The sequence below is a fragment of the Podarcis liolepis genome (assembly GCF_965112155.1).
Source record: "Podarcis liolepis genome assembly, chromosome: Z".
Taxonomy (NCBI): domain Eukaryota; kingdom Metazoa; phylum Chordata; class Lepidosauria; order Squamata; family Lacertidae; genus Podarcis; species Podarcis liolepis.
In genome coordinates, this window is record NC_139570.1 from 38245882 (window position 1) to 38273834 (window position 27953).

Consider the following 27953-nt stretch of genomic DNA (forward strand, 5'->3'; position numbering starts at 1 on the left):
ATCTTGGAATATGGAGAATGTACATAGTAAAAGTTTATGGGTATTAAACGAGAAGGCTAAATAAGAAGAAAGAAATGTGTTTTGCCAGACCAAGTGTAAATAGCACAATGAGAAGAATCGGAAGTTAGCTACCTGCGCCTTCCTCGCCTTCTCTTCCTTCGCTCGATCTCCTCAGACGCGTCCCTTCTTCGCCCGGCGAGCGGAGGCGCCACCTCATTGGCCAGCATCGAGCGAGCGTCACCCGCCCTCCCGCCTCCCTCTCCCAGAAGCCAGCTTCCCATTGGTCCAGCCGTGTCCCCCTCCCTTTCCGTCAAACTTAAGAGTCCCGCCGCCAAATTCGCGGCAGCGGCAGCAACAGCTGATCGCTGGCGTCCCCGTGCACGCGCTTCTTCCCTCCGCGTGGAAGTTTGGCCCCTTTGGGGACCGCGAATGCCGCCGGCCGCTTTGGCTTGCTAGTTTCGCTTCCGCAGCCCAGCGCTTGAGCCATGGCCGAGAAGTTGCAGCCGCGCGCTTTGCGGCTCTCGCCTCCCGGCTTGGGCTTAGTCGAGGGGCGCGGGGAGCGAGGGGCCGTCAGGATGTTGGGGGACATGGATGAAGAAGACGAGGCCTTCCAGCTTCCGACGGGAGGGTGAGAATGCGGCGCCTCTCTGCGGGGGGGGGAGATGCGGGGTGTGCGGGTGTCTTTGGGTCGGCGTGAGGCGGCGGGGCTGTGTGAGGGGACCATAGCTGTATGTGGGGCTGGGGCTGCATGTGGGGCTGGGGCAGCATGTGGGGTTGGGGCAGCATGTGGGACTAGAGCTGTATGTGGGGCTGGGGCTGCATGTGGGGCTGGGGCAGCATGTGGGACTAGAGCTGTATGTGGGGTTGGGGCAGCATGTGGGACTAGAGCTGTATGTGGGACTAGAGCTGCATGTGGGGCTGGGGCAGCATGTGGGACTAGAGCTGCATGTGGGGCTGGGGCAGCATGTGGGGCTGGGGCAGCATGTGGGACTAGAGCTGCATGTGGGGCTGGGGCAGCATGTGGGACTAGAGCTGTATGTGGGGCTGGGGCAGCATGTGGGACTAGAGCTGCATGTGGGGCTGGGGCAGCATGTGGGACTAGAGCTGTATGTGGGGCTGGGGCAGCATGTGGGACTACTAGAGCTGCATGTGGGGCTGCATGTGGGCTGGGGCAGCATGTGGGACTAGAGCTGTATGTGGGGCTGGGGCAGCATGTGGGACTAGAGCTGTATGTGGGGCTGGGGTGGGTGTGGGGCTGGGACTGCGTGTGCTTCTGGGGCTGTATGTGGGGCTGGGGCAGTATGTGGTTCTGGGGCTGCAGGTGGGACTAGAGCTGTATGTGGGGCTGGGGCAGCATGTGGGGCTGGGGCAGCCTGTGGGACTAGAGCTGTATGTGGGGCTGGGGCAGCATGTGGGGTTGGGGCAGCATGTGGGGCTGGGGTGGGTGGGTGCAGGCTTGCGAAGGGTGATTCCGAGCACATGCAGAGGGGTTTGTCTGCAAATACGTGCTGTTAGGCGCTGAGAGAGAGGCGAAGTTCAGCTGAGCTAGGCGTCTTTGAGCCAGCAAGGTTCCTTCTCTCTTTATCTCTCTCTTTCCTTCTTTCTGTCTCTCTGCCTCACAGCGTTGCTGGTGAGGATGAAATGGGCGGGGTTTCGGCCAGCTAAGGATGAAATGGGAGGCGCTGGGTTGCATCCGACTAAGCTATGCGTTGGTTACGCCCGCCCATTTCAGTGGACCAACTCTGAGCTGAAACCGAAGTGCCTTGTGTTTTCACTGTTTCTTACATGCTTAGCTTTGGAGCATGCAGTGGCTAAAAAGTTCGCCTCTCATGATGATTGGGTGCGGGCGGCAGGGACCACTTCTTCTGTGCTAATGTTACACTAAGAGAGAGTCACAAAGTGAGCTTCATCTCCAAGTGGGGGTCTGCACCCTGATCTCCCAGGTCACAAGTTGGCATTCTAACTCCTGCCCTAAAGTGGGTGCCAGTAACAGGACTGAATGGAGGTGTTTTGTGGTCTCAGATTCCTTCTATAAAAGGAACCCTAAGAAAGATTTCTAGTGCCCTTTACACTGTGACATTTTAGGTGTTCAAAATAAGGGCACTGCACTGCTGCTTTTGGCAACGCTGGCAGTGAGCAAAGGTCAGAGTGACATATAGCCAGTGGGAGTTGTAGTTCAGAAATTTATGGAGAACTGCAGATGCCCCCCCCCCCCCAATATTCAAAATATAGTCCGGTCCCCCACAAGGTTTGGGGGACAATGGACTGCCCCCCTGCTTAAAAAGTTTGCTGACCCCTGATCTATGTCTTCCCAGAATGTCACTCTCCCCAGAAGGAGAAGCCAAGCTCACAATCTCTGTTCCGCTCGCTTCTTTTGGGAGCCCCTCAAACATGATGTTGCCACTTGTGGTTTTTCTCTAGCTGTTTGGAGTGCTGTCAGGCATTTAAAATGGGCACTTCACCCCTTGGATATTTTTGCTTGCTGTTCAGTATAGCATGGAGTTTGGGTCTAAGGCTGGAGATTTAATGTTTGAAGATACTTGACCTTGGTATGTGTGTGTTGTTTGTTTGTTTGTTTTAATCTGCAAGTTTCTAGCTCTCAGGAGTGCGGGGAAGTGGGCTAGGATGTGTTGTAACTGGTAAGTTTCTGCTTCCAAAACAACCCTGAGATGAGATACTTCTGAATGTCTGTAGGGAAAACCACTTGTGTTCAGCCAGGTTTATTCCCTCTCCCCACCTTCCTGGCAGTGAATCTCCGCATGTGGGGAAAGATAAACCGCAAGGGCAGGGCTTGTATCTTTGCAGTACAATAGTACCTCGGGTTACATACGCTTTAGGTTACAGACTCCACTAACCCAGAAATAGTACCTCAGATTGAGAACAGAAATCGTGCTCTGGTGGCGTGGCAGCAGCAGGAGGCCCCATTAGCTAAAATGGTGCTTCAGCTTAAGAACAGTTTCAGGTTAAGAACGGACCTCTTCCACAAATTAAGTACTTAACCCGTGGTACCACTGTAATGCATACCTTTTAAATTTTTGTTTTGTTTACAGTGTCTGCCGGAAATCTGTTCCAAAACCAAGGCATTCCAAAACCAAGGCGTACTTTCCTTTTTTTAAAAAAATCATATTTATTCAAGTTTCCAAAATACAAAAAATAAAAAGACAAAGAAAAAATAAAAATAAAATACATTTGAAACCTTACTTTCATTACCAACTTTCTGGGACTCCCCCATCCCCCTCCCTACCGTATTCCCCTTTCATTAATTTGGTTCTACAAGCTCTCACTCCCAATTTAAAACTTAATTTGTTCAACCCACTATTCGAATTAAAATTATACAATCAATTCACCATCCCTCCTCATTAACAGAAAGAAAAAAGATTTTTTCCCCGAGGTCCACCCCAGTTTCCTTCCACGAATTCCCTTATTTTAATAAACACGTCCAATCAAAATAAGATGATATACAAGAATTTATAAAAAGATAGAAAAGATAAAAGATATAAAAAGATTCAAAAAATAGTTACACAGCCTTTGGATTCCAAATCTCCCCCCCCCCTTCCCCGGTTTGAATTCCCCATGTCCATCAGTCTGTCTGTTGTTAGCCTGGAAATCTTAGATCCATGACCAGATTTTTCCCCAGTTCCACCTTGCCAGTTTTTTTAATTTATTTATTTTAGTGATATTTAACTTCAAACATCCAATCTAAAAAAAGGCCCCGAAGGGCTTTTAGCATCCTTGGTCTTTAAGGCTCCCCTCATTGTTCTTTCCATGTCGTAGTCAGTCCTTTGTTCTTTTTTCACACTTTCTCAGGTTTCTTGTCCTGTTCCACTGCTAAAACGTTCTAATTCAGAAATTTGGTACCTCTACAGGGGTTATTGTTGTTCAGGAACAAAAACTTACGTCCAGTCCCTTCCTTTCTTCAATAGAAAATTCTATTGTCTCCTTTAATATAAACACCCCTGTAGATGAAATACTGTTTCAGTTTTGCAGCTTTCCCAGGAGATAACAAGTCCTGTAGAATTCCAAGAGTATTTTTCCACTTACGACCGTTCTTGTAATGTCCCGAAACCCCTCTAGGGGGATTGTAATAACTTTGTTTCCTCTGATCCAAAAGTCCGATTGTTGTTCCTTATTTTCGACAGTTTATATCCAAATTGTAACAAATTGTAACGAAATTAACTAGCAAAGTCCTCATGGCAAAGTCCTCTTTAAATTCTCCAGCTTTGACAGCTCCTTTGACAGCTGTCAAAGTCTCCGTCTCTCTTCACCAGGCTCTCTCGCGAATCGCCCCGGTTCCCAGGGGGGGGGGTTACATTTTCCTTCTCACCCTCCACTCTTCTCCTCCAGCACAGTTCTTATGATTTCCCATCGTGGAATTATTAATTTTTGTCAGAAATACGCTTCTCTCTCGACCTTGGTTACCCAGTCCTTGTTTTAGAATGTTTACAATAGGGGGGGGACTGACTTCCTTTTTGGATCTCCCCCGCTCGTGCCAAATCCGAAAAAAATTTCTTTTTTCTCTCCTTTTAAACCCAGTTTCCAAATTACTTACGGGTTGTTGTTAATAGTCCGAATTTTCAATAGAAGAAGTCAGCGCTCTCCGTCGAATGGCATGCGGCTTCACTCGGCAGGGAAAGCAAAGGACTCACAGCACCACGCTTCTCCCCGGCACCCAATCCGTAGCCTTTAAAAAGGCTCCTTCACGAGTCGGGAGGGCGCTAACGGTGCCAGCCGAGTCACCCATGTCCACGGGCTCCGTGCCCGTGGTTTTTAAGGGTCCCCGCGTCGCCGGCGCGGTAGGACCCAGCCCCTGCCGAGCAGACTCCCTCCGGAGCTCGGAGGGAGTCCGCCATTCGGCGATGGCGCCAACCCGGAAGTCCTCCAAGGCGTACTTTCCTATAGAAAGTAATGCAAAATGGATTAATCCATTCCAGATAATTAAAAACAACCCCCAGAATAGCAATTTAGCATGAAAATGACTATCTAAGTAGACTATTGATCCAAAAAATGAAAGCAATAGACCAGGCTATCTGCTACCCAGTATTAAAAACTGGCAGTGATTTACCCATTGCCATTAGAGGGATGAGTGCACGGGGTGTGTGATGGGGGAGTTCCAGTGGCGGAGGGGGGGGTGGAAAGGAAGGCAAAAGTCATCTCTCTGAGGAGCCAGTTGGCTTCTCTTCCTCTCCCCATGCCAGCCTTTCTGGATCCATCCCCCCACCCACCCAACCCGCCACTTGGGTGTGTGAAGAACTCTTACTGCAGTGGTGGTACCAGCATCCTGTCACGGCAGTCACTTCTGGGTGTGGATCGGTGGCAGCGAAAGCGGAGAAGGCGAAGACGCTACATCATTAACGACACCCTTCTCTGCTTCCAGATTTCACTGCCGGCACCAACTGAGGGAAGGCCGTGCTGAGCAGGCAGGGGGTGTCGCTGCCACCCTCTGGGTCCCTCTGCCACCGCTGTCCTTGCAGCATCAGCCACCCCCTCCTCCGCTTTTGGGTGTCGCCAGTGGCTGATGCGGCTGGCGCTGAATAAGGGAAGCCCAGGTCAGGCAGCAAGCAAGCAGGCAATGGAATTGTGGCACTCAAAACAAAAGTGCAACCCCCCCCCAACGAAGTACGTCCAGATGCCAAAAAAAGTTTGAAAACCGGAACACTCATTTCCGGGTTTGAAGCATTCGGGTTCCAAGTAGTTTGTGAACTAAGCTGTTCAAAAACCAAGGTACCACTGAACTAGGTTCTATAAAAGCTTGGGTGCAATAATTGGGCAACGGCCTTTTCAGTTTTAGGGACTTTGTAGTTTAGACAAAAAGCAAGTAAGAGATAATATGATAGAAGTTTATCAAATTAGGCATGGCATGGAGAAAGTGGATAGGGAATAGTTTCTCTCCCTCTTGTGAACATCCGATGAAGCTGAATGTTGGAAGACCTTCAGGAAAAGCAAAAGAAAGTACTTTCTCACACCATGCACAGTTAAACTACAGAACTCTCGCACAGGAGGCAGGAATGGCCACCAATCTGGGTGACTTTAAAAGAGGATTAGAAAAGTTCAGGGAGGAGAAATCTAGCGATGGTGGCTATGCTCACCAAGTTGGTGGCGGCAGAGCTTCTGAACAACTGTTGCTGGAGACCACAGGAGGGGAGCGGCCTCTTGTGCTTGGGTTCTGTTGGCTACTGTAAGAACAGAATGCTGGACTCGCTGGGCCTTTGGCCAGATCCTGCAGGCTTTTCTTTTGTTCTTAAGAGAGGTTATAGAAACTAATAGGAAAAGGAAGGGATTGTCTCCAACTAAGTTCTGCTTAGAGAAGACCCACAATGCGTCTACTCCTTTAGTTGTGTGCATTAATTTCTTACAACAGCTCTTCCAGGCTGGTTACCCCAAGAGAGACTGGGCAAAGCTCCCTTCGGCAAGCATTATGACCTAGTGGGGTGGCCAACATCCTAATCCCTGACAGGATTATAGTTTTTGAATCCATTACCCTCTGGTCTTTGGGGAAGGCTGCAACAAAATCGCCAACCTGCAGTGAAACATGAGCATCTTTGTGCTTGCAGATACATGTCTTGTTCTGTTCCCATCTACTTGCCTCTCTCTGTGAATGAAGTGAATGGTTACTTTTCTCTCTGCCCAGGACCAGGCTGGCCTCTCTCTTTGGACAGGATCAGACAACTACAGAATCTGGAAATATGCTCTTCCAATACATGTCACCCAAGCAGCCTAAAAAGTGTCAACCAGCTACTGGTAAGTAAACTGTTCACAATGCCTAGGAACATAAGACGAGCTCTTGTGGACCATCTAGTCCAACCTTTGGTTCTGAAGCCCCACAGAATCAACTAGGTTGGTCAACTCCCGAGTAGCGCTGGGGAGAGACCCCTGACCTGGGGCCCCAGAAAGGTGCTGGTGGTGTGTATTCACCACATTGGGGTAGATGGACCCAGTGGTTTGACGCCATACAAGGCAACTTCCTGTTCTTATATCATTTTGTGAGAAGGGCACTATATGAAGTATGGGGGAGAAGTAAAAAATCAGTAGTGACCAAAACACCATGGTGGCTGTCACCGATGGAATCTATGACAGTTCATAGCAAAAATATGAACAGTGATTGGTTAACATACAAGGATTTAGTAGAGGAAATAAGTAGCAACCCGAAAATAAAGGACCTTATCAACTAAAAGCCGCCAAACTGAATTGGGAAAGAAAGGAGGAGGATATGAAAGTAATTACAGTAAAATGGGAGAGGGACCTGGGACATATGATCAAACCCAGTATTTGGAATGAATAATGGACTAAAAAATCATGGCTGGCTTCCTTATAAGGGAAAATCTTATGAAAATGTACTAAAGATGGTACTTGACCCCCGTAAAACTAGCAAAAATAAATAAATCATATAATAAGTGCAGGAGATGTAAAGAACAGTTAGGAACATACTACCATATGTGGTGGTCCTGTCTAGAGATATAAAGATTTTGGAATATGATTTATAAAGAGATTGATAAGAACTACATTTAGCAAGAATCCGGAAGAATTTTTACTAGGAATGGTTTCAGATAATATTCCCAAAAACAAAACCAGGTTATTTATGTATGCAATGTCAGCAGCAAGGGTTATTATGGCAAAACACTGGAAATATAAAAATACACCCACTAAAGAGGAATGGGTAGTTAAATTGAGTACTTGGAGCTCGTGAAGCTGACAGATGCAATAAGAGATAAACCTAAAAAATGGTGAAAGAAGAATGGAAATGTTTAAATAATTATCTAGGGGATAAGGGTACATCAATAAAGACCTGGTTATGTTTAGAATGATACCACATAGGGAAATGTTCCCTGATACCAAGATGAGGGATTCTATGGAATGCAGATAGAGAGAATTGATAAGAATAATAATGATCTGTTGTGATCTTGACGGAAGCATACAATGGACGAGCCTTCTTGTGTTTTGGCTCCCTTCCCCCCACTTTTTCTTTCCCCTCCTCCTCCTCCTCCTTTCCTCTTTTTTTCCTTCCCCATAATGGCTTATGTTCTATGCCATCTACTTTGATATTTTTTGTAGTTTTTTAGCTTTTTCCATTATTGTTATTAATAATTTTTCTTTTGTAATTTTGGTTGTTTATATTTATCTGTATTTGTTTAAAGCAAACTAAAAGTATTAAAAGGAAAAAAAGTCAACTTCCTGTTTTCCATAAATCTGAGTTACTGGCTCAGACAAGGGAGCGAACTTGGCCTGATGTTTGCAAGCAATGCTCTGTTTGCAACAGAGCACTTACCCTTCTCATGTGCTGCTCCAGCTGCAGGTCTGCCCACCCAGAAGCATCCTCCTGCAGCTGCTCCTGTGGCCGCTGCTGCTCCTGCGCCCACTGCAGCAGTGCAGTCAGTCTTCTTCGCTACAGTTGTTCATGCATATTTGTTGTGAGTACTACAGCAGAGGGGATGAGCTGCAGGGTGTTCTTGCTACCTAAGTCCTGTGTTCACATCTTTTGCAATCATCTCTCGATCTTGCCTGGCTTGTTTGGAAAGAGGTGCAGCTGAATAATAATAATTTATTTTTTATACCCCAGCCACTCTGGGCAGCTTCCAACCAAATATTAAAAACAGTACAGCATCAGACATAAAAAACCTCCCTAAACAGGACCACCTTCAGTTGTCTTTTAAAAGTAAAGTAGTTGCTCATTGCCTTATTGCCTTGACATCTGCTGGGAGGGCGTTCCACAGGGCAGGTGCCACTACCGAGAAGGCCCTCTGCCTGGTTGCCTGTAACCTCACTTCTCACAGCGAGGGAACCACCAGAAGGGCCTCGGGGCTGGACCTCAGTGTCTGGGTTGCACGATGGAGGTGGAGCAACAATGGGGGGGTGTCAATCGGGGCGAATGGGGCACCGCCTCCCCAACCTCAGCCTGCCCCCACCTGCCTGTTGTTGTTTTTTTATTTCCAGCCAATCAGGCTGTGGATATCATTGACTCTGGCTCAATGTGCTGGCTCAATTGCCTTATGCCATACCAGTGAAAGCAGGTCCAGTAGGACACCACCCCCTCATTCTGCCCTCAGCTGGCTCCCACCTGCCTGCCTTGTTATGTCCAACCGATCCAGAGGGCAGGACTGCCTGTCAGCTTCCTCTCCCCCCTCAGTCTCCCTGCTGCCATGGTAGAACACAGTAGGGAGGAGGATGGAGACAGCCCTAGACTTAGCTGGCCCTTCTGGTCGTTGGCTCTGGTGCCACCTATAGTTGGGCTCCCTGCATTCACCCCAATGAGGCACTAGCCAACACCGAACTGAACTGAGGGTAGAGACCTCCTGGGATGGGGAGCTTGTGGGCTGATAAAATGTTGCTGGACTGCTACCACCCACCACCCACATCGCCCCTCACCATTGGCCAGATGGCCTGGGCTGATGGGAGTCACACAACCCCTGGGAAGTCTTTGTAAAAAGCTGCTTAATATAACCCATGGGGTTGGCATGGTGGCAACAATTGTGGGAAGCTAAGAGGTGTTCTCTTCTCATTCCAGTACCAATGGGAAATATGTGAAACATGGCAAGTATGGAGCAGCTGTAGTGGGCAGCAATGCAACCAAGGAGGTAAGAGGAGGAGGTGTGGTGTCTTGAAGTAGCCTGGCTTTCTGCCAACCTGCTGTCCTCCTGATATTTGGACTACAGCTGCTGTTGGTCCTAAACATCTGGAGGATACAGGGTTGATGTAGGTTGGGCTAAGGAAATGCTTCCCTTTGTCTGAATCCTGGTTTCCTGATGGTGTCTTACTCTGGAAAAAGCAAAGGTGCTGTTTTGGCTCTTGTCTCTTTCTGCCCAATCAGCTTACAAGGGTTATAGCTCCCATTTTTCTTATTCTGACCTCACTTCTCTACAAAAAGTATTCGCAGCAGGGAAGGGGCTGTCGCACAGCAACACAGCATCCACTTTGCAGACAGAAGCTCCCAAATCCAATTGCTAGCTCCTCTGGGTAGGGCTGGGGACACTGCTGCCGGTCAGAGTAAGGCAGTCCTGAGCTAGAGAGACCAGTGGTTTGATTCAGTCCAAGGCAGCTCCCTGTGCTCTTATTTAACTAGAACCATGTGGACTAGCATCTTGACAAAAGAAGGGCCTAGGGGGTATTGTGTGCGGAGTGGATAGTGAGACAGTAACTTTGTCGTGGCTTGAAAAATCAATAAACGTTCCCACCACACTCAAAAAAGGAAGCGGGTTTCAGCAGCTTAAGTTGCAAAAGGGATTCAGTTTTTCCAGCCTCTGCCTTTTCAGCCCAGTCAGCTAGCTCTTCAGTGGTTTGTTCTGCCCCACTTTGCTATGAAAGGATTCACAGGTGTTTTACAAGCAACGGATAAAATATGTCAGGAAACATATGCGTTTATTCCAGGAAGACTCTGGTATGATTGCCTTGTCCCACTCCCCTGTTGCAGGTGAGGGTGGTGGGGACAGGATAAAACACTGGGCTGTCATTCCCGTTTAGCTGATTGGGCGGAAAAGGACAGATCTCACCCCTTGGTTTCTCCAGGTGTAGGGAGCCTTTGGTCCTCCAGATGTCCCTGAATGACAGCTCCCATCATCCCTCTCCACTGGCCATGCTGGCAAGAGCCAATGGGTGTTGTAGCTCAGCACCAAAGGCTCCCCACGCCTGCTCCATTGTAACGAAGTCACTCCACATGTAACTAAGCCAGGCACCTGCAGCCAAAGCAATTCCTACGATGAACACCTCTGATGTATTTGTATGTTAATGTGTCATTTGGCTGTTGGTATAAGAGCAGCTCCAGGTGCTTTTGAAAAGAGCCAGCCCCGTAGTTTTTGATTCCTCACTTTTGTTCTTGTTTTCTTCTGTCCTTCCGTCTCTTGTGGAATCCAGTACAAAGTGCTTCTTTATATCAGCCAGCTGCAGCAGATTGCGACCGCCAGCATCCATGCCTGTTTTGTATTCACGGTAAGCTTTGACGTTGAGACCTGCAAGGACCATGGCATGGGCTGAAGCTAAGCAGAATTCTTTGGTGGTTGGAAATGCACATTGTATATGAGGTCTCAGCTGTGGTCAATTAATTTCAGTGGGTCTGCTTTGAGTAGGGCTAATGCTTGTTGCAGGAGTGCCTGGCGTGCTCTGGTCCATGGGGTCACGAAGAGTCGGACACGACTAAACGACTAAACAACAACAACAATGCTTGTTGCAACCCATTAGATTTGAATGGTGTTAGAACCAAGGGGCCCCTCTATGGATAAAATGCTTACATGGAGGCAACAAAGTAAAGGAAATGACATTCTACCTACTGTAGCTAACATCCCTTGGGGTAGCCCTCCACCCCGAAGTACTATAGCATTTTCCCATTTCTAAACATGACACACTACAAACGTTGATGTTTGTGTCTGTGTGCTCAGAGTAGATTCACTGAAATTAATGCACCAAAGTTCATCATGTCCATCAATTTTCATGGGTCTGCTCTGAGTAGGGCTAACATTGGGACACAACCCAAAGTCTTTAGCAATACCCATCAGGAAGAAAGTTGTTTTGAGCAGAGGCTGTCTGCTGCTCAGAATTCCACTTTCTCCTTTCTCTTTCCGCAGGTGCAGCCCAACAACTACTGCACATTTTATGATGATCAGAGGCAGATTTGGTCCATCATGTTTGAATCAGAAATGGCGGCTGTGGACTTCAGCAAACAGGTGCCAGAGGCGTGCATTGCATTGTGGGGTGGGGGGTGACTGTCCTGCAGACACTAAACTAGTGTTCTCGGGAGGTCAGCTCTCTTGCATCAGTCACCAGAAGCTTTCTCTGCCAACTACTAAGAAGTATCCAGGGAGGGCAAGGAATGGTGGTGTAGCCAGTTGGGGCCTTTTCAGGCCCCTGGGGTCTTCAGCCAGTTCTGCGCTGGGCCAGATTCATAGGTGCAGATGACAATGCAGGCTAATGACACAAAGGGCCTTGGTTCTTCTTCTTCACAGCTGTGCATTGCCAAGTATAACAGCAGCCGTTCTCCTGACTCTGTGCTGTGTCAGGATCTTGTTCTCGGAGACGGCCAAGGTGTGGCGACTGGAGATGTCCTGGAGATCACTTTTACAGGCTGGCTGTTCCAGAATGGTAGTCTTGGGCAGGTGAGACCTGGCAGAGGGGGTGGCTGGGGATGATGGGGGTTGAAGTCTCTAGCAGCACTGCATGGCCACAGCTTTCCCACTCCTGGTTTATAGATTGCATACAGCCCTTTTCTCCCACAACCCCATCCAGAGGTGAGGCCTTGCCCAGCCTTGCCGCCCTTTCTCAGTTGGGGATGCTGACCTTCTTCCTGGGAAGCACATGCTGTTAGGTCCTAAGCTACACCTGTCTTCAAGGTGTAGATCCTATTTCTCAACCATAATTCTACCCAATCTGCAACATGGGAGACACTGCTAGGTAGGGGATTCAACATAGAAAGCTGCCTTGCACTGCATCAGGCCACTGGTCTAGGTTGGCATCGCCCACATTGAGTGGCAGTAGCTCTCCAGGCTTCCAAGCAAAAGCCTTTCCCTGACCTTACCTGAAGATGCCAGGGTTGAACCTGGAACCTTCTGCCTGCAAAACAGGTGCTGTGTCCCTGAGCTGTGCCCCGTCCTTCGATACTCATTGCTGTTGGCTCAGCAGTGGGAGTAGCAAAACGTGAACCTATTACCTTCCGCATTAAAAGTAATTTCACCCTATCGACCTTCCACTTTTGGAACAGGTTTTCGACTCAAATGTAAATAAAGAGAAGTTACTCCGTCTGAAGCTAGGCTCTGGCAAAGTCATCAAGGTAAGATGACGCTATCTTCCCACCACAGTGCAAGGATTCTTTCTTCCACTTCCACATCTAAGCAGAGTTCAGCAGCCCGGGCTATGTGGAAGGCTGAATAGCAGTGACGTTTTTCGAGCTCAAACCCTGATCAAATGGCTTCCTCAAGAACAGCAGGCACGTAGCTGTCCCAGCTTGTCTACGCCTGCCATGATCTGCTGGAGTGGGAGGCCTCCTCTGTGGCCTGGAAGAAAAATGTCCTGGACCTCCAGTGTTGCCTCTTTCTGTCCTGGATGAGAGACAGAGGGGGGAGTGTGAGTGGGTGTCTAAGGTAGCCTATTGTACAAAGGGAAAAATTACATTCGTTGCCCCTCCCGCTTTCCCCTCTAGCCCCGCCCACTCCTGGCATGCTCCTCCCCGCCAAGAAGGTTTCCCCGGAGGGAATGTTTTTCATCCCTGCTTTAAACTACAGTACTGTCCTCAAGAGTGCAAGAGAACTGTCAGTATTCCTGTGCCCTGCTCTCAACCAGCCTTTACCAACCTGACAAACGCACACAAAGATCCTGTGGACTCCAACTCCCATCATCCCCAGCCAGCACCTTCTGATTGGAGTTGGAGTACAAGGTATCTGGACGAGGTCAGGTTGGCGAAGGCTGTGTGGTTCTGGCATTTAGCGAAGGCGGTCACCTAAACTTGTTTTTTGCTTGGTTCTCCGTTTCTGGAACTTGAAGGGCTGGGAAGATGGGATGGTTGGCATGAAGAGAGGAGGCAGGCGGTTCCTCCTTGTCCCGCCAGCATTGGCTTACGGGCCTTTGGCAGAAGCTGAACGCATTCCTCCAGACTCAACTCTGGCCTTTGAGGTGGAAGTCAAACGGGTGAGTGTGTCTTCCTCCCAACGTGTTAGCAACCAAGAGAACCTCAGAAGGTTGTTGGGTGGTCGGTCTACCGCCTGGATAAAGTTCTACAAGTGGAGGCAGTGGTTGCCTTGACCAGACTCCGTGATGCCCCTCTTTTGCTCCCTTAGGTGAGGTTTGCAAAGGATGCTGGCTCCGCTGGACAAAGCCTGGGCCCAAGGGACTACCTCACACCTTCACCAGCACCACAATCAGAAAGCCCCGCTACATACCCAGCATGGCTGACTCCTCCTACTCCCGCTCCAAAGCCAGGGTGAGAAATAAATTGAGGGTGCCCTTAGCTTTTAAGCCTTCCATTCTCCCAGTTGTCGCATCCTAACTCTGCAGTAAACAGGTTGCCACCTCTGTGTTTGAGGCTTTTGGCCTTCACCTCAGCTGCATAACTCAGGCCCGATCTGCACTGTACCACCTTGGGATCTACGGATGAAGTCCGGTATACAAATTCAATAAATCATAGTAAATCATACGTTCCAAATAGCGCCATGCCATTTTCAACAGCTGTGGCTTCCTCCAAAGAATCCTGAGGGCCACCTTGTCTCATAGACAACCTGGCAGGGGCCACATTCCAGGGCTGGGCTGGGGCTCCTGTGGACAGAGCAACAGATGCTGCTCCTGCCTTCTGTGCAGCCAGAAAATACACCATGTGGGGCTTCTTTCTGCACACACCCCTCCCTGTCCAGGGAAGCAAGGTGCACTGTCACAGTTCAAGGACACATTCCAGCCAGGCTCAAGCTCCCTTGGGGAGGTAATGAGGTGGGGTAGGTGAGGGGCTTGGCCAAGGCAGAGTCCCAAAGGCCAGTTTGTGTATCCTACCCCTTAATAGACTCTTCCTACTGTGCTCAGGTTTGCTAACTCCCTTCCTTCCATACTGCAGGGAGCCAGCTGTGCGTGCCAAATCAAGCTCTATTAGCAAACAGCTAGCGGTAAGTCCCCATTGGAGCCAAATCTTCCTATTGATTGTATAGTTCCGGTTGAATGTGGCCAAAGCAATGAGAAGTAACTTAGTCCTCTCATAGAGAGTGGGATCCTTATTGGTGGGCATTTTTTGAGAAACTCAAAAGCTCCCGCATAATAAAAGTACCGTATTTTTCTGTCTATAAGTCTATAAGACGCCCCCTATTTTGGGAGACTTTGATTTAAGAAAATGGGGGGAAATGTATCCATGTATAAGATCCCCCCTAATTTTGACATTATTTTTAAGAGAAAAAGCCTAGTCTTATACACGGAAAAATAGTGTGTCACAGGAAAAGCGTATAATCAGTAACTATGAGTAATTAACATTTGATATTGTGCTTGCATAGACTTCTGAGATGGGTTTCTAAGTGTTTTTTAAAAAAAAAATAAGCAGTTTTAAAGTTCTTTCATTAATAGTTTTAGAGTGAAAAAGTAGCAAGGAAATGGTGTGTTCATGAGGACCCCCCCCCCACTTTCTCCCTGGACAGTTTCAAAAGTGAAACTGATTTCCTGTATGGCGAAGATGGGTCAGCCTATGCTACCTGTCCCCTCCAGCACATTTGCACCCCAGCAAGACTCAGCTGACAAGGAGGTAGAGGTGTGTTAGCTTCAATTCTCAGGTTTTTTTCAGTGGGGTTTGTGTGTGTTGGTGGTTGCTGAAATTCAGGTAGGTTGGCAGGATGACTGTTGAGGAACATAGCAAGCTGCCTTATACCAAGTGAGACTGCTCATCCACCTAGCTGCCTACTGTCTACACTGACTGGCAGTGAAGGAGGGGAGGCCCTTTTTTTTAGTTAATTACAAAGCTACCTGGTTCTCCAGGGTTTCAGACAGGGGGCATTCCCTGCCTACCGGGTATCAAACCTGGGGCCTTTTGCATGAAACTGAGGGTCTTGCCCTCCCCAGATCTAGTAGTCACCCCAAACTGGTTTTGGGTGTGAATCTTAATTTGCAGGAAAGCCTTGTAAGGATCATCAGTCATTTTATTTGTATGTCACCTTTCCCAAGTTAAAACAATGCTCAAAGCGGCTTACAACGTATTAAAAAAAAACCATAACTACAAATGTTCTGGCATGCCTCTCTCTCGTTAATGTGGGATTTGAAGCCTCCAGGGTCCCTTTCCACTTCCCAGGAGGGTTAATTGTGCACTTTCTTCTTCAGGAGCTGCATGCCATTCAAGAATTTTCAACCCTCTGTCTGAACGACTACTGTCCAATGGCCCCTCCTCAGTGGACAACGCAAGGTAAAAAGTGTGTTCCCTTGTTGTGCCTTGGTGATGGTCACCAACTTGGGTGGCTTCAAAAGAGGGTTAGGCAAGTTCATGGAGGAGAGGGCTGTCAGTGGCTGGAAACCGCAGGAGGGGAGAGGGCTCTTGGCCTCAGGTGCTGTTTGCAGGCTTCCCATGGGGGCACCAGCATCTTAAAAAGCAGAGACATCACCTTGCCAACAAAGGTCCGTATAGTTAAAGGCATGGTTTTCCCAGTAGTGATGTATGGAAGTGATAGCGGAACCATCAAGAAGGCTGATCGCCGAAGAATTGATGCTTTTGAATTATGGTGCTGGAGGAGACTCTTGAGAGTCCCATGGACTGCAAGAAGATCAAACGTATCCATTCTTAAGGAAACCAGCCCTGAGTGCTCACTGGAAGGACAGATTGTGAAGTTGAGGCTCCAGTACTTTGGCCACCTCATGAGAAGAGAAGACTCCCTGGAAAAGACCCTGATGTTGGGAAAGATGGAGGGCACAAGGAGAAGGGGACGGCAGAGGACGAGATGGTTGGACAGTGTTCTCGAAGCTGCAAACATGAGCCTGACCAAACTGCGGGAGGCAGTCGAAGACAGGAGTGCCTGGCGTGCTCTGGTCCATGGGGTCACGAAGAGTCGGACATGACTAAACGACAACAACATGGGGGCACCTGGTTGGCCACTGTGAGAAGAGGGTGCCGGACTAGATGGGCCACTGGCCTGATCTGGCAGGGTTCTTCTTGAGTGCAGTGGCTCTACTCAGTAGAATTTAGTTGGACACAACCCAGAAGCCAGCATGATGATTGTGCATGGAAAGCGGAGGAAATCTGGATGTGTGGGGATGGGGGAGCAGTGTCCTTCATTTGCTGTAGATCAGCTTGAGCAGAGTCTGCATCGGTCACTGGCATTGTGTTTACATGCTTGAATTGATCTGTTTGTGTGCTGACTCTTCTGGGCTCCTTTGGGTGGAAATAGAGACAAACATTTTGATGTTGATGATGATGATGATGATGGACTGCTTGTATTGAGATGGGCAACGCTGATGCCTCTGCTTTCTTCCTAGCTCCTCATCCAGCTGTGTCGGGGCTCCAGGCGCCTGCTGCCCCCCAGCCACACCCACCCCTTCCAAGAACCCCTCAAAACTGTCAGGTAAGGAGTCCTTTGTAGGCAGGGAAAGGTTCTTTCATAGGTTGCCAGGTGAGCCACAACATCATGCTCTGTTCCCTGGTTTGCTCAAGACAGGGGCATGCGACTAGCAGGCTTGACTAAGTTTCCTCATCCTTTTCTGTCAGTGTCAGGTCTTCATTTGCAAAATAGGGAGGGTGCAGCATAACCATGTAGCCTTATTGGAGTTCACCGATTTGGTCTGCGTTGCTCCGGGACAGGAGGAAGGAAGTCAAAATGACACCGAGGTTGGTTCAAAGAAAGAGTTTATTCTGCTCTCCGGATAGCAGAAGGCACTTTCGTGATTAGTCCCCAGCAAGTCCAAAGAAATGACAAGTTTCATGCAGTATATATATCTATCCTCCAGGCACCCTCTCCCTCCTTCCAACCACTTCAGCCTATGTATGCAGGTTGACATCACATATGTTCCTGCTCTGGTACTCTCAACCATAAAAGGATCTTCCTTCCTGTACTTCTGACCATAAAAGGGATCTTCCTCTTCCTACTCTTATCTGGGAAGAGGTAATCATCTCCGGGAACACGCTCTGGTGTTTGTTCCCGGACCTGGGTTTGTGTGTCAGAGTGTGTCCAGGACGTAAGATAAAGCACAGACATGTCTTCTCTCTGTTCTGTTCTACTACTGGTACAGTGAAGGCCATAGTTGCCGTCACAACTGATAAAGAAGAGGGCTCTGAGCACTTGTCTATACAGCCGGGCTTTTGTTTATGCATTGAGCTCTGCTAGATGAGGCCAATGGCCTAACTCACCCAGCATCCTGTTCAGATGGGGGCACCAGTTCTCCGTGGCTACCTGGATGCCCCAGTGCAAAGTGCACAAACAGTGCCTGCATGCAAGAGCTCTTTCCCCTCCTCCAGTTTCCAGCAACTGGCATTCAGAAGCATTCCTTCTTCCAGCCATTAGCTGTCGAGGCCAGTAGCCATCAATAGGCGCCTACCCATGGATTTGCCCAATCCTCTTTTAAAGCTATCCAAATGGTTGTCCATCATTGCCTTTTGCAGGAGAGGATCCCTTGCAGTCCTTGGCCTTTGGGTCTTCTAGCCCTTGAGAGCAGGCTTAAGCAATCCTGCTGTTTTAATGGGGGGCCTTGTTGCCGTCTGTTTGGTCAGTGTGACAAGTCACCTGACTCTCCTTTCCCTCCCCCACCTGTGTTCTCAGCCTTATGCAGCGATGCCATATGCTTACCCCCAAGTGAGTGCCGCAGTTTCCCAGCTCCAGCCTGTTGGGTTGTGCCCAGCTCCTTTCCAAGGTATGTTCAAACTGTGCACTATGTAGCTTTGGGAACTGCTTCCAAACATTAACTTTTTTAAAAAAGCAAACCCCTTTATTAACATTGTTGACAACCCAAAAGTCTGGTAGCAGGCTTGCCATATATGAAGAAAGCAAACAATAAATAATAAGAGAAAGAAATGGTGACTCACCAGTATTAATTAAGACACCCATATTTCCCAAACTGGTACGGATAGTGAATGTTGAGCATCTACCTCTGTAGCTCAGGAAATGAAATCCTACCTGTTGAGCATTGACTCAGTGAAAGTTAGAAGTCCCCCCGTTCAGAGCATCACAGCCTACTGGATCAGGCCAGTGACCCATGTAGTCCAGCATTTTCTTCTTACATTGGCCAATAATATGCCTGTGGGAAACCCACAAGCAGGATCTGAGCACCTTTCCCTTCCTGTGCTTTTCAGCAGCTGGTATTCAGAAGCATTTATTGCCCCCAATTGTGAAGTCGGAACATGGACTCATGGCTAGTTGCCATCAATAGCCTTCTCCTCCTCCGTGAATTTGTCCAATCCTCTTTTAAAGCCATCCATGTTGGTGGCCATCACTGCCTCCAGCAGAAGAGAGTTGCTCGGTTTAAGTCTGCACTGTGTGAAGAAGCATTTCCTTTTGCCTTATTCCAGCCGTTTAAAAGCTGGGAAGAGGCAGCTAAGTTGCCTTAAAGTCCCCCACCCTAGAAGATTCACGGCTGCTTGTTAAGATGCTCAAGGACAACTGTGTTCTTTTCTCCCTGCCCTTTCTTATTGGTGTGACCCCTCTCTTCCCGCCCTGTCCACTTCTACAGTGGTACCTTGGGTTAAGTACTTAATTCGTTCGGGAGGTCCGTTCTTAACCTGAAACTGTTCTTAACCTGAAGCACCACTTTACCTAATGGGGCCTCCTGCTGCTGCTGCTGCTGCTGCGCAGTTTCAGTTCTCATCCTGAAGCAAAGTCCTTAACCCGAGGTACTATTTCTGGGTTAGCGGAATCTGTAACCTGAACCCAAGGTACCACTGTATTTGCTTCTGCTGGCAGTCTCATTTTGAAACAACAATAAGAAACACAACCTTGCAAAGTTTTCTTTCCTGTCACAGCAGCTGGAGACCTTGGTTCATTCCTGCTGACAGAGACCCGGCAGCAGAACACAGAGATCCGCCTGGCCGTTGGGAAGGTGGCTGACAAGATGGACCAGCTGTCAGTCAAGGTAATACAGAACTTTCAGGATAGGAAGCTGCTTAAGAACTGCCTTGCTAGCACTTTCCAGAAACAATAGGAAGGTGTTTTTCTTGCAACAGGCTTTTCCAGTGGGCTGAAAAGCTCCCTCCCCTGAGGTGTTGGTTTTGTATTGTTGATTATTTTATTTCATAAAATAACTCAAAGCACTTTACAAAAAGAATAAAACAATAGAATTATTAGTAAAAACAATTTAAATATTCAAAAAATTAAAACCAGCGATAAACTAGAAACCTATCAGCATTCTAGAGATCTAAAGAAGCATGTGCCGAAAAGGGTACAGGCGGTTCCCCATTTACACGGGGTTTGCGTTCTGAGGCACTGTGCACGTCAGCCTGCCCCGCACCCCTGCAGGGCCAAAACTGGTGCGCCCACAGATGGGGAGTTGCCTGTAGAGTGAAGGTGCCTGCCTGATATTGATTCTTGTTCAACTGTTTTAAGGCTTTTAAACAACTTTGGCGTTTTATGTTCATTAAAAAATACATGTATCAGGCAGTATATACATTTTCTGAAATAATAAATCAGTCTACCTTCAGGTTTTGCTTCTGTTTCATACTGTTTGGAGAACTGTATCTAGCTGTTTTTATAGTAGGCTTGTGAATTGTCTTTTTAATCTCTGATAGGGGGGAGGTTTGGGACGAGGGAAGTTGCTTCAGCTAGGTGGTGGAGCACCTTTTTGCATGCAGAAGGTTCCATGTTAGCTCCCTGACGTCTCCAGGAAGGACTGGGCGACTCCCCAGTCTGAAAACCCAGGGAGATGCTGCCCGCCCATGTTGACAGCACTGAGCTAGATGGACCCAGTGGTCTGATACTGAGCCAGGTTCCTGTGCTCCCGGCAGTTTCTCTCCTTGGCAAACAAGTGAGCAGCTCAAAGGGCCCAGGCCTGATCTGGCTTCTTCTCTCCCGTGTGCTGATGCTTCAAGCTGCATCTCCTTTTTGTTTTTCCTTTCTCTTCCCACATCCCTTGCAGCTGGAGGAACTACGGAAGCAAAACTCTGGCCCCGGTTTGCTGCCAGGCGTCTCTTCTGTTACCATGGAAACCTCTATGATCATGAGTAACATCCAGCGTATCCTGCAGGTAAAGAGCCTGTCTACTTGAGAGCATGAAGACTAGAACCTTGCTTTTACCTTCAGGTGAAGGGTCACAGTTAGCAGCAGAGCATGTGATTCGCAGGCAACAGTTCCTGGGTACAGTCCCCAGTGGTGCCTCCTGGCAGGGCTGAGAGAGACCCTGTGCCGGAAACTCTGGAGGAGACGCTGCCAGTCAGTGGGGAGCCTTGGGCACAGATGCTGCCCTGTCCTTCCCTGTTCCTGCTCTGCACCTTCCTTGAGTTCTTTTGGCGAGCTGGAAGTGTCTTTGTTGCTAGCCTGGATGTGGAGCAATCGGTGTAGAGACTTCTAGTCTCCTGTATTATAGCCACATCTGTTGCTCCACCCACTTTTTTCCCTAGCCCCGCCCACACCTGGATCCAGAGTTGATCCAGAGGCAAGGCAGTCTTTGGACTGGCAGAGGTTCTTTGCCCCTGTTGTAGGCTGTACTGAGCTGGATACACGCAACTATCTGGCTTGAGCTAAGGGAGCTTCCTCTGTTCCAGTTCCTCTAAGGCTCCACTAGCAATTGGGCTTTTATTATTGCAGCTCCAGACAGTTTCCAGCCCAAATCAGACCAGGGCCTAGTGTGACGCTGTTCAGATGCCTCTTGAAAGCATGCTTGCTTTGGAGGGCTTCCATCCTGAGATGTCAGTTGTGCAGATCAAGTTTTATACCTGCTGAAATGGTGTTGTTTTTTAAAGTTGAGTAGAATAGATGGGCTTATTGTATCAGAGTTTGTGAAACTGATTTTATTCCTTCTCAGAGCTTGGATTTCTGTGTTGTATTTTGCTTTTACCATGTATCTTGCTTCCATGGCTTCATGCTGTACAGCTGTCTCGCAATTTGCTGACTAAATAAAGTTTACCTAAGAGGCTTGCTAAAGGGGAGCAGCTCCAAACTGCCCATGTTCTGTCCATGACCATGGCGGAAGACCACAATGATTTCTCTCCTCAAATCTGGGTCCCCGAGAGAGGTTGGGGAAGAGATTGTGGCTGGAGATTGTGAGAGTTGTAGAGGCCCAGGACTGCCTCTGACACATTCCGTTTTGCTCTTTGTGCCACAGGAAAATGAGAGGTTGAAGCAGGAGATCGTTGAGAAGAGCAGCCGCATTGAGGAGCAGAACAAGAAGATTGGTGAACTGATTGACCGCAACCAACGGTGAGGGAGACGCTTGTTCACTTTTGATGCTCTATGAGAAACAGCTGGTATCTGTGGCTGAAGCCTAAAGCTCAGGTGGCCTGGCTCAATCCCCAGGCACCCCAAGGCTGCTGCCAGTCAAAGTGGACAGTACTGGGCTGGATGGACAAATACAGTGGTGCCCCACAAGACGAATGCCTCGCAAGATGGAAAACTCGCTAGACGAAAGAGTTTTCCGTTTTGGAGGTGCTTCGCAAAACGAATTTCCTATGGGCTTGCTTCGCAAGACGACAATGTCTTGCGAGTTCCTGCTGGTTTTTTCCCCTCCCCCCCCTTTTCTAAGCCGCTAAGCCGCTTATCAGCTGATTCGATCAGCAGATAAGCCGCTAAAAGCCGCTAATAGCGCTAATCCGCTAATCCGTCAATGGGCTTGCCTCGCAAGACGAAAAAACTGCTAGACTAAGAGAATCACAGAACGGATTCTTTTCGTCTTGCGAGGCACCACTGTAGAGGAATACAGGAATATAGCCAGTGTGGGGTAGCAGTTAAGAGTGTCTGTCAGAGTAAGATCTGGGAGACCAGGGTTCCAATCCCCAATCTGCCCTGAAGGTGACCTTGGGCCAGTCACACACTCTCAGCCTAAGCTACCTCACAGGCTTGTGAAGATAAAAAAGGGAGGAAAACTATATACCAGTATTTGAGCTCCTTGGAGGAAAGATGGAACATAAAATAAGAACTATTCTGATTCGGATATAAAGGATAGAAGCTCTCCTAGGGTGGCTTTTCAAAAGTGAGATCTACATATGATACTGCCTTGATTTATTATTATTTTTCACATGAGAGGATGGAAAGTATCAAATCATGCAAACATTCACGTGTGCAAAAAACAATTCTTCCCCCAGCTATGTGGAGCAGGGCAACCTGATATTTGAGCAGAGCAACATCTCACTGCAGAGGACCATGAAGCACACCCAGGCAAGGGTCCTACATGCTGAAGAGGAGAAGGTAAGCCCTGGCAGTGTGACAGCCACAACAGGAGGGCCAAGTGACTGAGGCTGTGGGGAGGGCAAGGGCTATCCCAGGAGTTCACAATCGCTAGTGCAGGTCACAATTCCCCTTTGCCTGCAGGCCAGAAAGAAGTTACATTTCTGAGCAGCAGCAGGAACAACAAAATACAGTGGTACCTCGGGTTACATACACTTCAAGTTACACGCGCTTCTGGTTACAGACTTTGCTAACCCAGAAATAGTACCTCGGGTTAAGAACTTTGCTTCCGGATGAGAACACAAATCATGCTGCGGCGGCAGCAGGTCCTTTTAGCTAAAATGGTGCTTCAGGTTAAGAACAGTTTCAGGTTAAGAACAGACCTCATGAATGAATTAAGTACTTAACCCGAGGTACCACTGTAGAAGAAATGACAGTCTAGGTATACATGCACATACAGGTAAAAGATTCATAAGCTTCAGGTAATCCGTTGAAAAGCACCTCAGATCGAATATGAAAGAACAACAGAATGTTCTTTTAAAATCTAACAGAGTGCCTAAGGAAGAAAATGCACCACATTGGTCTACAGTAAGATCTCATTGGCTGCATTCACATGCCATGCTAAACTGTGGATTGGCATGATGTGAGCAAGGACAGTGAATGTCCCCCTCATTTCCTCCTATGCTGCCAAGAAGAAGGGTGTGAGAGTTTCCACTTCTAGGTAACTGCTGCTTCCTCTGTTGTCTGGACTGAGAACAGCCATTAATGTTAAGCAGAATTAGTTTCTGAAGTTAGCTTATAGAAACAAACATTTGAAGTTGGTGTGTTTGATATTACCCATAGTTGATGTTAGCTGCAGCTCGTTGTCCCAGGCAACACAGCAAACCATGGCTGGGCATAAGTGTCAGGGTTCCTGGCTGCATGAGAGGAGGAGATGTAAGGGGAGAGCATGCAAGTCCAGGTTTGCTGTGGCCTGTTCTTGCTTGGGCATCAGCGTGCAAACCCTGCCATTAAGGGATCTTCCATGCATCTTACCCTGAGGCCGCTGGGATTTTGAGAGATATAATCAGCCCTTGGACCACAGAATAAGCAGAGTGCTCTTAACACAGAATGCCATTGCCTCTTTTGATAAAACTTTCTCCCCTCTTGCTGTTCTTGCTTCTGGTGGTGTTAACTCTCCTCTCCTTGTCGCCACTTTTCTCTCTAGCACATGCCACCACTGGATTACTTGCAATTCCCAGGAACAGCATGCTGTCTCCAACAGTGGAGGGAGACCCTAGCCCTTGTGGCTGCTGGCTGTGTATAGCTTTTCCTGCCCCATTGTTTTGTCTAAGCCGCTGCTAAAGCCATCTAACTGTTTGGCCTTCATTTTATCTTGTGGGAGAGAGCTCTGCTGTGTGAAGATGTCCTTTCTTTTGTCTGTCCTGATTTTTCTGGGGAAACCTTTCCTGCTCTCCATTTTACGCACCTTTGTCGTGCATGCTTTCTCCTGAACTAACTAAAAAGCCCAAGGCTTCTGCCTCCCCCTGCTCCTCATAGCCTTGCCAGTAGACCAGTTCTTCAGGGTGTTTCCTGGGAGACTCATTCTTAGCATTTGGGAGCCTCCAAAAGCACAGCTCTTGCATCCTCCCAGGAAAGGTCTTGTGGGCACTCCTTCCCCATATGTTCTCCTGTCTCTTCTGCTCCTTTGCGTTGCAGGTCAGGATCAGCAAGAAGCTAGCGGAAGCCACGGCGCAGATCTCCCAGCTCCAGCTGGAGCTGGCCCGTCATCAGAAGCAGGAGATTGATCTCCACTCCCAACTGAATGAAGCCCTGACAGAGTCGGAGAGGCAGAAAGCCCAGGTCAGCCGACTCCGTGCACAGCTGGCAGGTAAGAGAAGCTGAGAGGAGGCGCTGGAATGGCAGAAGAGCACTATCCAAGCACATGCAGAGTAGTTTTATCATCCTAGGAAATTCTTTAGCTTGCGTGTAGGGAGCCTGTGGCCCTCCAAGTATTACTGGCCTTCACCTCTCATGAGCCCCAGCAAGCGTAGCCAGGGATGATGGGGTTGGAGTCCAGCAATCTCTGGAGGTCCTGCTCCTTAGGGCCTCCTGCAGTGTAGCTGTTAAAAATCAGACACACAATCTCCAAAATACTCTTGACTTTAATTCCATCCGTTTAAAAAGGGCAAACTTCTGATCTCTACAAACTTGATTGATTGTTTTTCTATGCTGCTTTTTGTTGAAATGAATCTCCAGATTACAAAAAATAACATAATGTAACATAATAGAAAATGGGTTTGTGCAGATTCTGCACCTTCCTTGCCCTGCATGCAAGAGCAGAGCGGTGTAAGGGTGAGAAGAAACATGTGATATGTCTTTAAAGTTACACGGAGGCCCCATCCACACTATACAGCATTATCATGCCACTGCAGTCAGGCATGGCTTTCTCCCAAGGAATCCTGGGAAGTGTGGTTTGTTCCTGCTGCCAATACAGTGGTACCTCAAGTTACAGACGCTTCAGGCTGGTACCGTAGATTAAGAACAGTTTCAGGTTAAGAACGGACCTCCAGAACGAAATAAGTACTTAACCCGAGGTACCACTGTAGTTGTGTTGAACTGGAGAGCCCTGCTTAAGCAGCCATTTCCAGCATAGTTTAACAGTTTGGGAATTGTAGCTGGGGGTGGTGGCAGACTGGGGTGTCCCACCACCTCTCAGCTCCCTTAAGAGAATGTTCTCAGTTCCCAGAATGTTTTGTGGGAAGCTGTGAGTGTTTGACGCATATAGTGCAGATGGCGCTGTACTTAGGCTTAGCTACAGCAGTGGATGGAAACAAGGACTTGCATTGTAACCGGCTCTGTGCCCCACCTCCACAGAACTTCAGAAATCGTCTGACGACATGAAAAGCAGATACCAGGAGGAGAAGCTGAGTGGGAAGAAGTTGGATGAGAAGGTGGCAACCCTGGAAGAGGAGGTGGCTGATCTCCGCGTTAAGAAGGAGAATCTGGAGAAGGTAGTGCCCAGGGGTGGCAAAAGTCATCACCCGAGGCCAGAAGTGGCTCCCTGGAAAACTCTCTCTGACCCTTAGGATTCTCCCAGTGCCACCCCTCCCCCCAGCTTTGCACCCTTGACTGTTCTTTGCCTCCCTGGAAGATGCCCTTGAACTCTGATCATGCGTCTTCTTTCATTCTTAAAGGGAGGATTGAAAGGGACAAGTGGGGAAATTAACGTGTGTTGCTCCACTACCATCATCCCTCTTATATCATCTGGGTTATGACACTGCCCTTGAATCCTTGAGGCAAAGGCTTTGGGACATCTCACATAGGGACCTGCGATCCCGATCTTATGTAATTTGTAGCCTGGTCGCAGCTGAAATCCAATGCGGGTATGACTATCAAATATCCTCATACCTTAGGAATTTGTCTGTACCTACCTATCGGCGTTTATTTACCAAAGCCAGACTAAATATATTTCCCTTGGAAGTTCTAAATGACAGGCTGAGAGGCAGCCTCTATCAGAATAGGCTTTGTTTATGTTCTCAGGACATCGATTGCATGAACAAGCAAGGGACCAACTGATCAATCCCCTACTGGCAAATTTTCCAGGAAAATCTGAAGCCTCCCATATTAAATACCTTTTGGAAGACAGGTCAAATGATATTACACTGGCCGTGGCAAAGTTTCTTTCAGAGGTTGTAAGAAACAAATATCATTATGCTGTAGATAAAACAAAATGGACTGCCTTGGTTTCTTCCATCTGTCTGGTTGTTTTAACTGTATCTAGTTTAGAAATTGTTTTGTGGATCTTTGGACCACAATAAAGTATAGATAGATAGATAGATAGATAGATAGATAGATAGATAGATAGATAGATAGATATAATTATGACACCACAGTCTACACTGTGCCTCATTTCCAAAAAAACACAGACTAAGTGCCTAGGCCCCTGGAATCTTGCACCGGGCAGAGATTGGGGTGGCATTTAGCCCCATATTACTAATTACTAATAAATTATTATTATTATTATTAATCATGGGAGCAGCAAAGAGAGGGAAGCCCAGCCCTCTAGAAATAACAGGTTGTATCTAAGGTACTACAAAGTGAAAGTCACTTAGCTGAGCCTGTGTGGCTGAGTAGGGATTCAAACCCTGGTCTCCTGAGTCCTGGTTAGAGACCAACCATTACACAGTACTTTCATCAGGGGCTGCAGTCGTTTTTGTGGCAAATAATCCCCCCTCCCCTCTACTTGTTCCAGACAACAACTCTGCAGCTGCTGGAGAGTCAGGAGGAGCAAAGGGGGAGCAGCAGCACCGAGGAGGAAGGACCAGCGGGAAGGAAGCAGCCAAGTGCCGCACCCCTTTATGGAGATCCCCACAGCAACTCTCTCCGAGAACCAGCCCCAGTGGCATCCCCCGCTCCTTTGGCTAATCTGAAGGAAAGCTCAAGCAGTCCTCCATCCACCGCTCTCGAAGGAGCCCAAGACAGTCTGCTTTTTGCAGCTCCTGAGGCTCATTCTTCGGAAGCACTGGTTGAAGAAACACGTGCAGCCTCTGCTTAAACTGCAAGGCCGCCTCTCAGGCTCTCCGCCAGTGTTGAGAAGGAGAGGCCAAGCACTCAGGGTGAAATGGACACAATAGAAATAATTTTGAAATAATTTATTTATTTTTTACTTGCATTTTCATTATTTGGGTCTTTGGCTAATGTTTTCTCATTTGCTTCTATTTCCTTTCTAATTTGATCGAGTTTTTCCTCTCTAATTCTTTTTTGTATCGCATCATGTTGTATATAAAAGCCTCTTATGAAAGCTTTTCTTGCATCCCATATCACTCTGATGTATGTTTCTTGTGCCATGTTTATTTGAAAAAATTCCTTCAGAAGTTCTTGTGCTTTGTTCATTAACTTTTCATTGTTTAAGATTTTTTCATTCATTCTCCATCTTCGGTAACGAATGGGATCTGTGCTGGAGCCTGGCCACATCCCAAAAACTTTGAAACTGGAGACGCCCTTCTGTGCATGCGCACAGCTCGATTGAGCACTTCTGTGCATGACCACGCAGTGAAACCCGGAAGTATACACTTCCAGGTTTGCAACCCAAGGATTACGTTACCCAAAGGTAACATAACCTAAGGGTCAACTGTATTTTTCTGTTGTTTCTTAACTCCATCATAATTGAATTATGGTCTGTTATTGATTTAGGTTGTATTTCTACCTTTTTGATTTTCCAAATTAAATTGTTTGATATCCAAA

General features: G+C 48.0%; 1 protein-coding gene across 2 annotated transcripts; it reads left to right on the forward strand.

Moving 5' to 3' along the window:
- Positions 1-293: 293 nt before the first annotated feature.
- On the forward strand, positions 294-27953 carry LOC310698432 (FK506-binding protein 15-like). 2 transcript variants are annotated; one of them, XM_083485544.1, is made up of 21 exons: positions 294-628; positions 6629-6738; positions 8285-8405; positions 9500-9569; positions 10843-10917; positions 11550-11648; positions 11928-12077; positions 12680-12748; positions 13459-13602; positions 13752-13894; positions 14516-14564; positions 15757-15838; positions 16903-16988; positions 18180-18270; positions 19376-19485; positions 20485-20592; positions 21670-21764; positions 22646-22748; positions 24426-24597; positions 25584-25720; positions 26962-27953. In XM_083485544.1, the coding sequence occupies exons 1-21, from the start codon at positions 486-488 to the stop codon at positions 27262-27264; spliced, it is 2460 nt and encodes an 819-aa protein (XP_083341670.1). In that variant the 5' UTR covers positions 294-485; the 3' UTR covers positions 27265-27953. The 2 variants fall into 2 exon arrangements, with proteins under 2 accessions (XP_083341670.1, XP_083341671.1); XM_083485545.1 differs by lacking the exons at positions 25584-25720; positions 26962-27953 and having other exon boundaries at positions 344-628; positions 19379-19485; positions 23935-24597.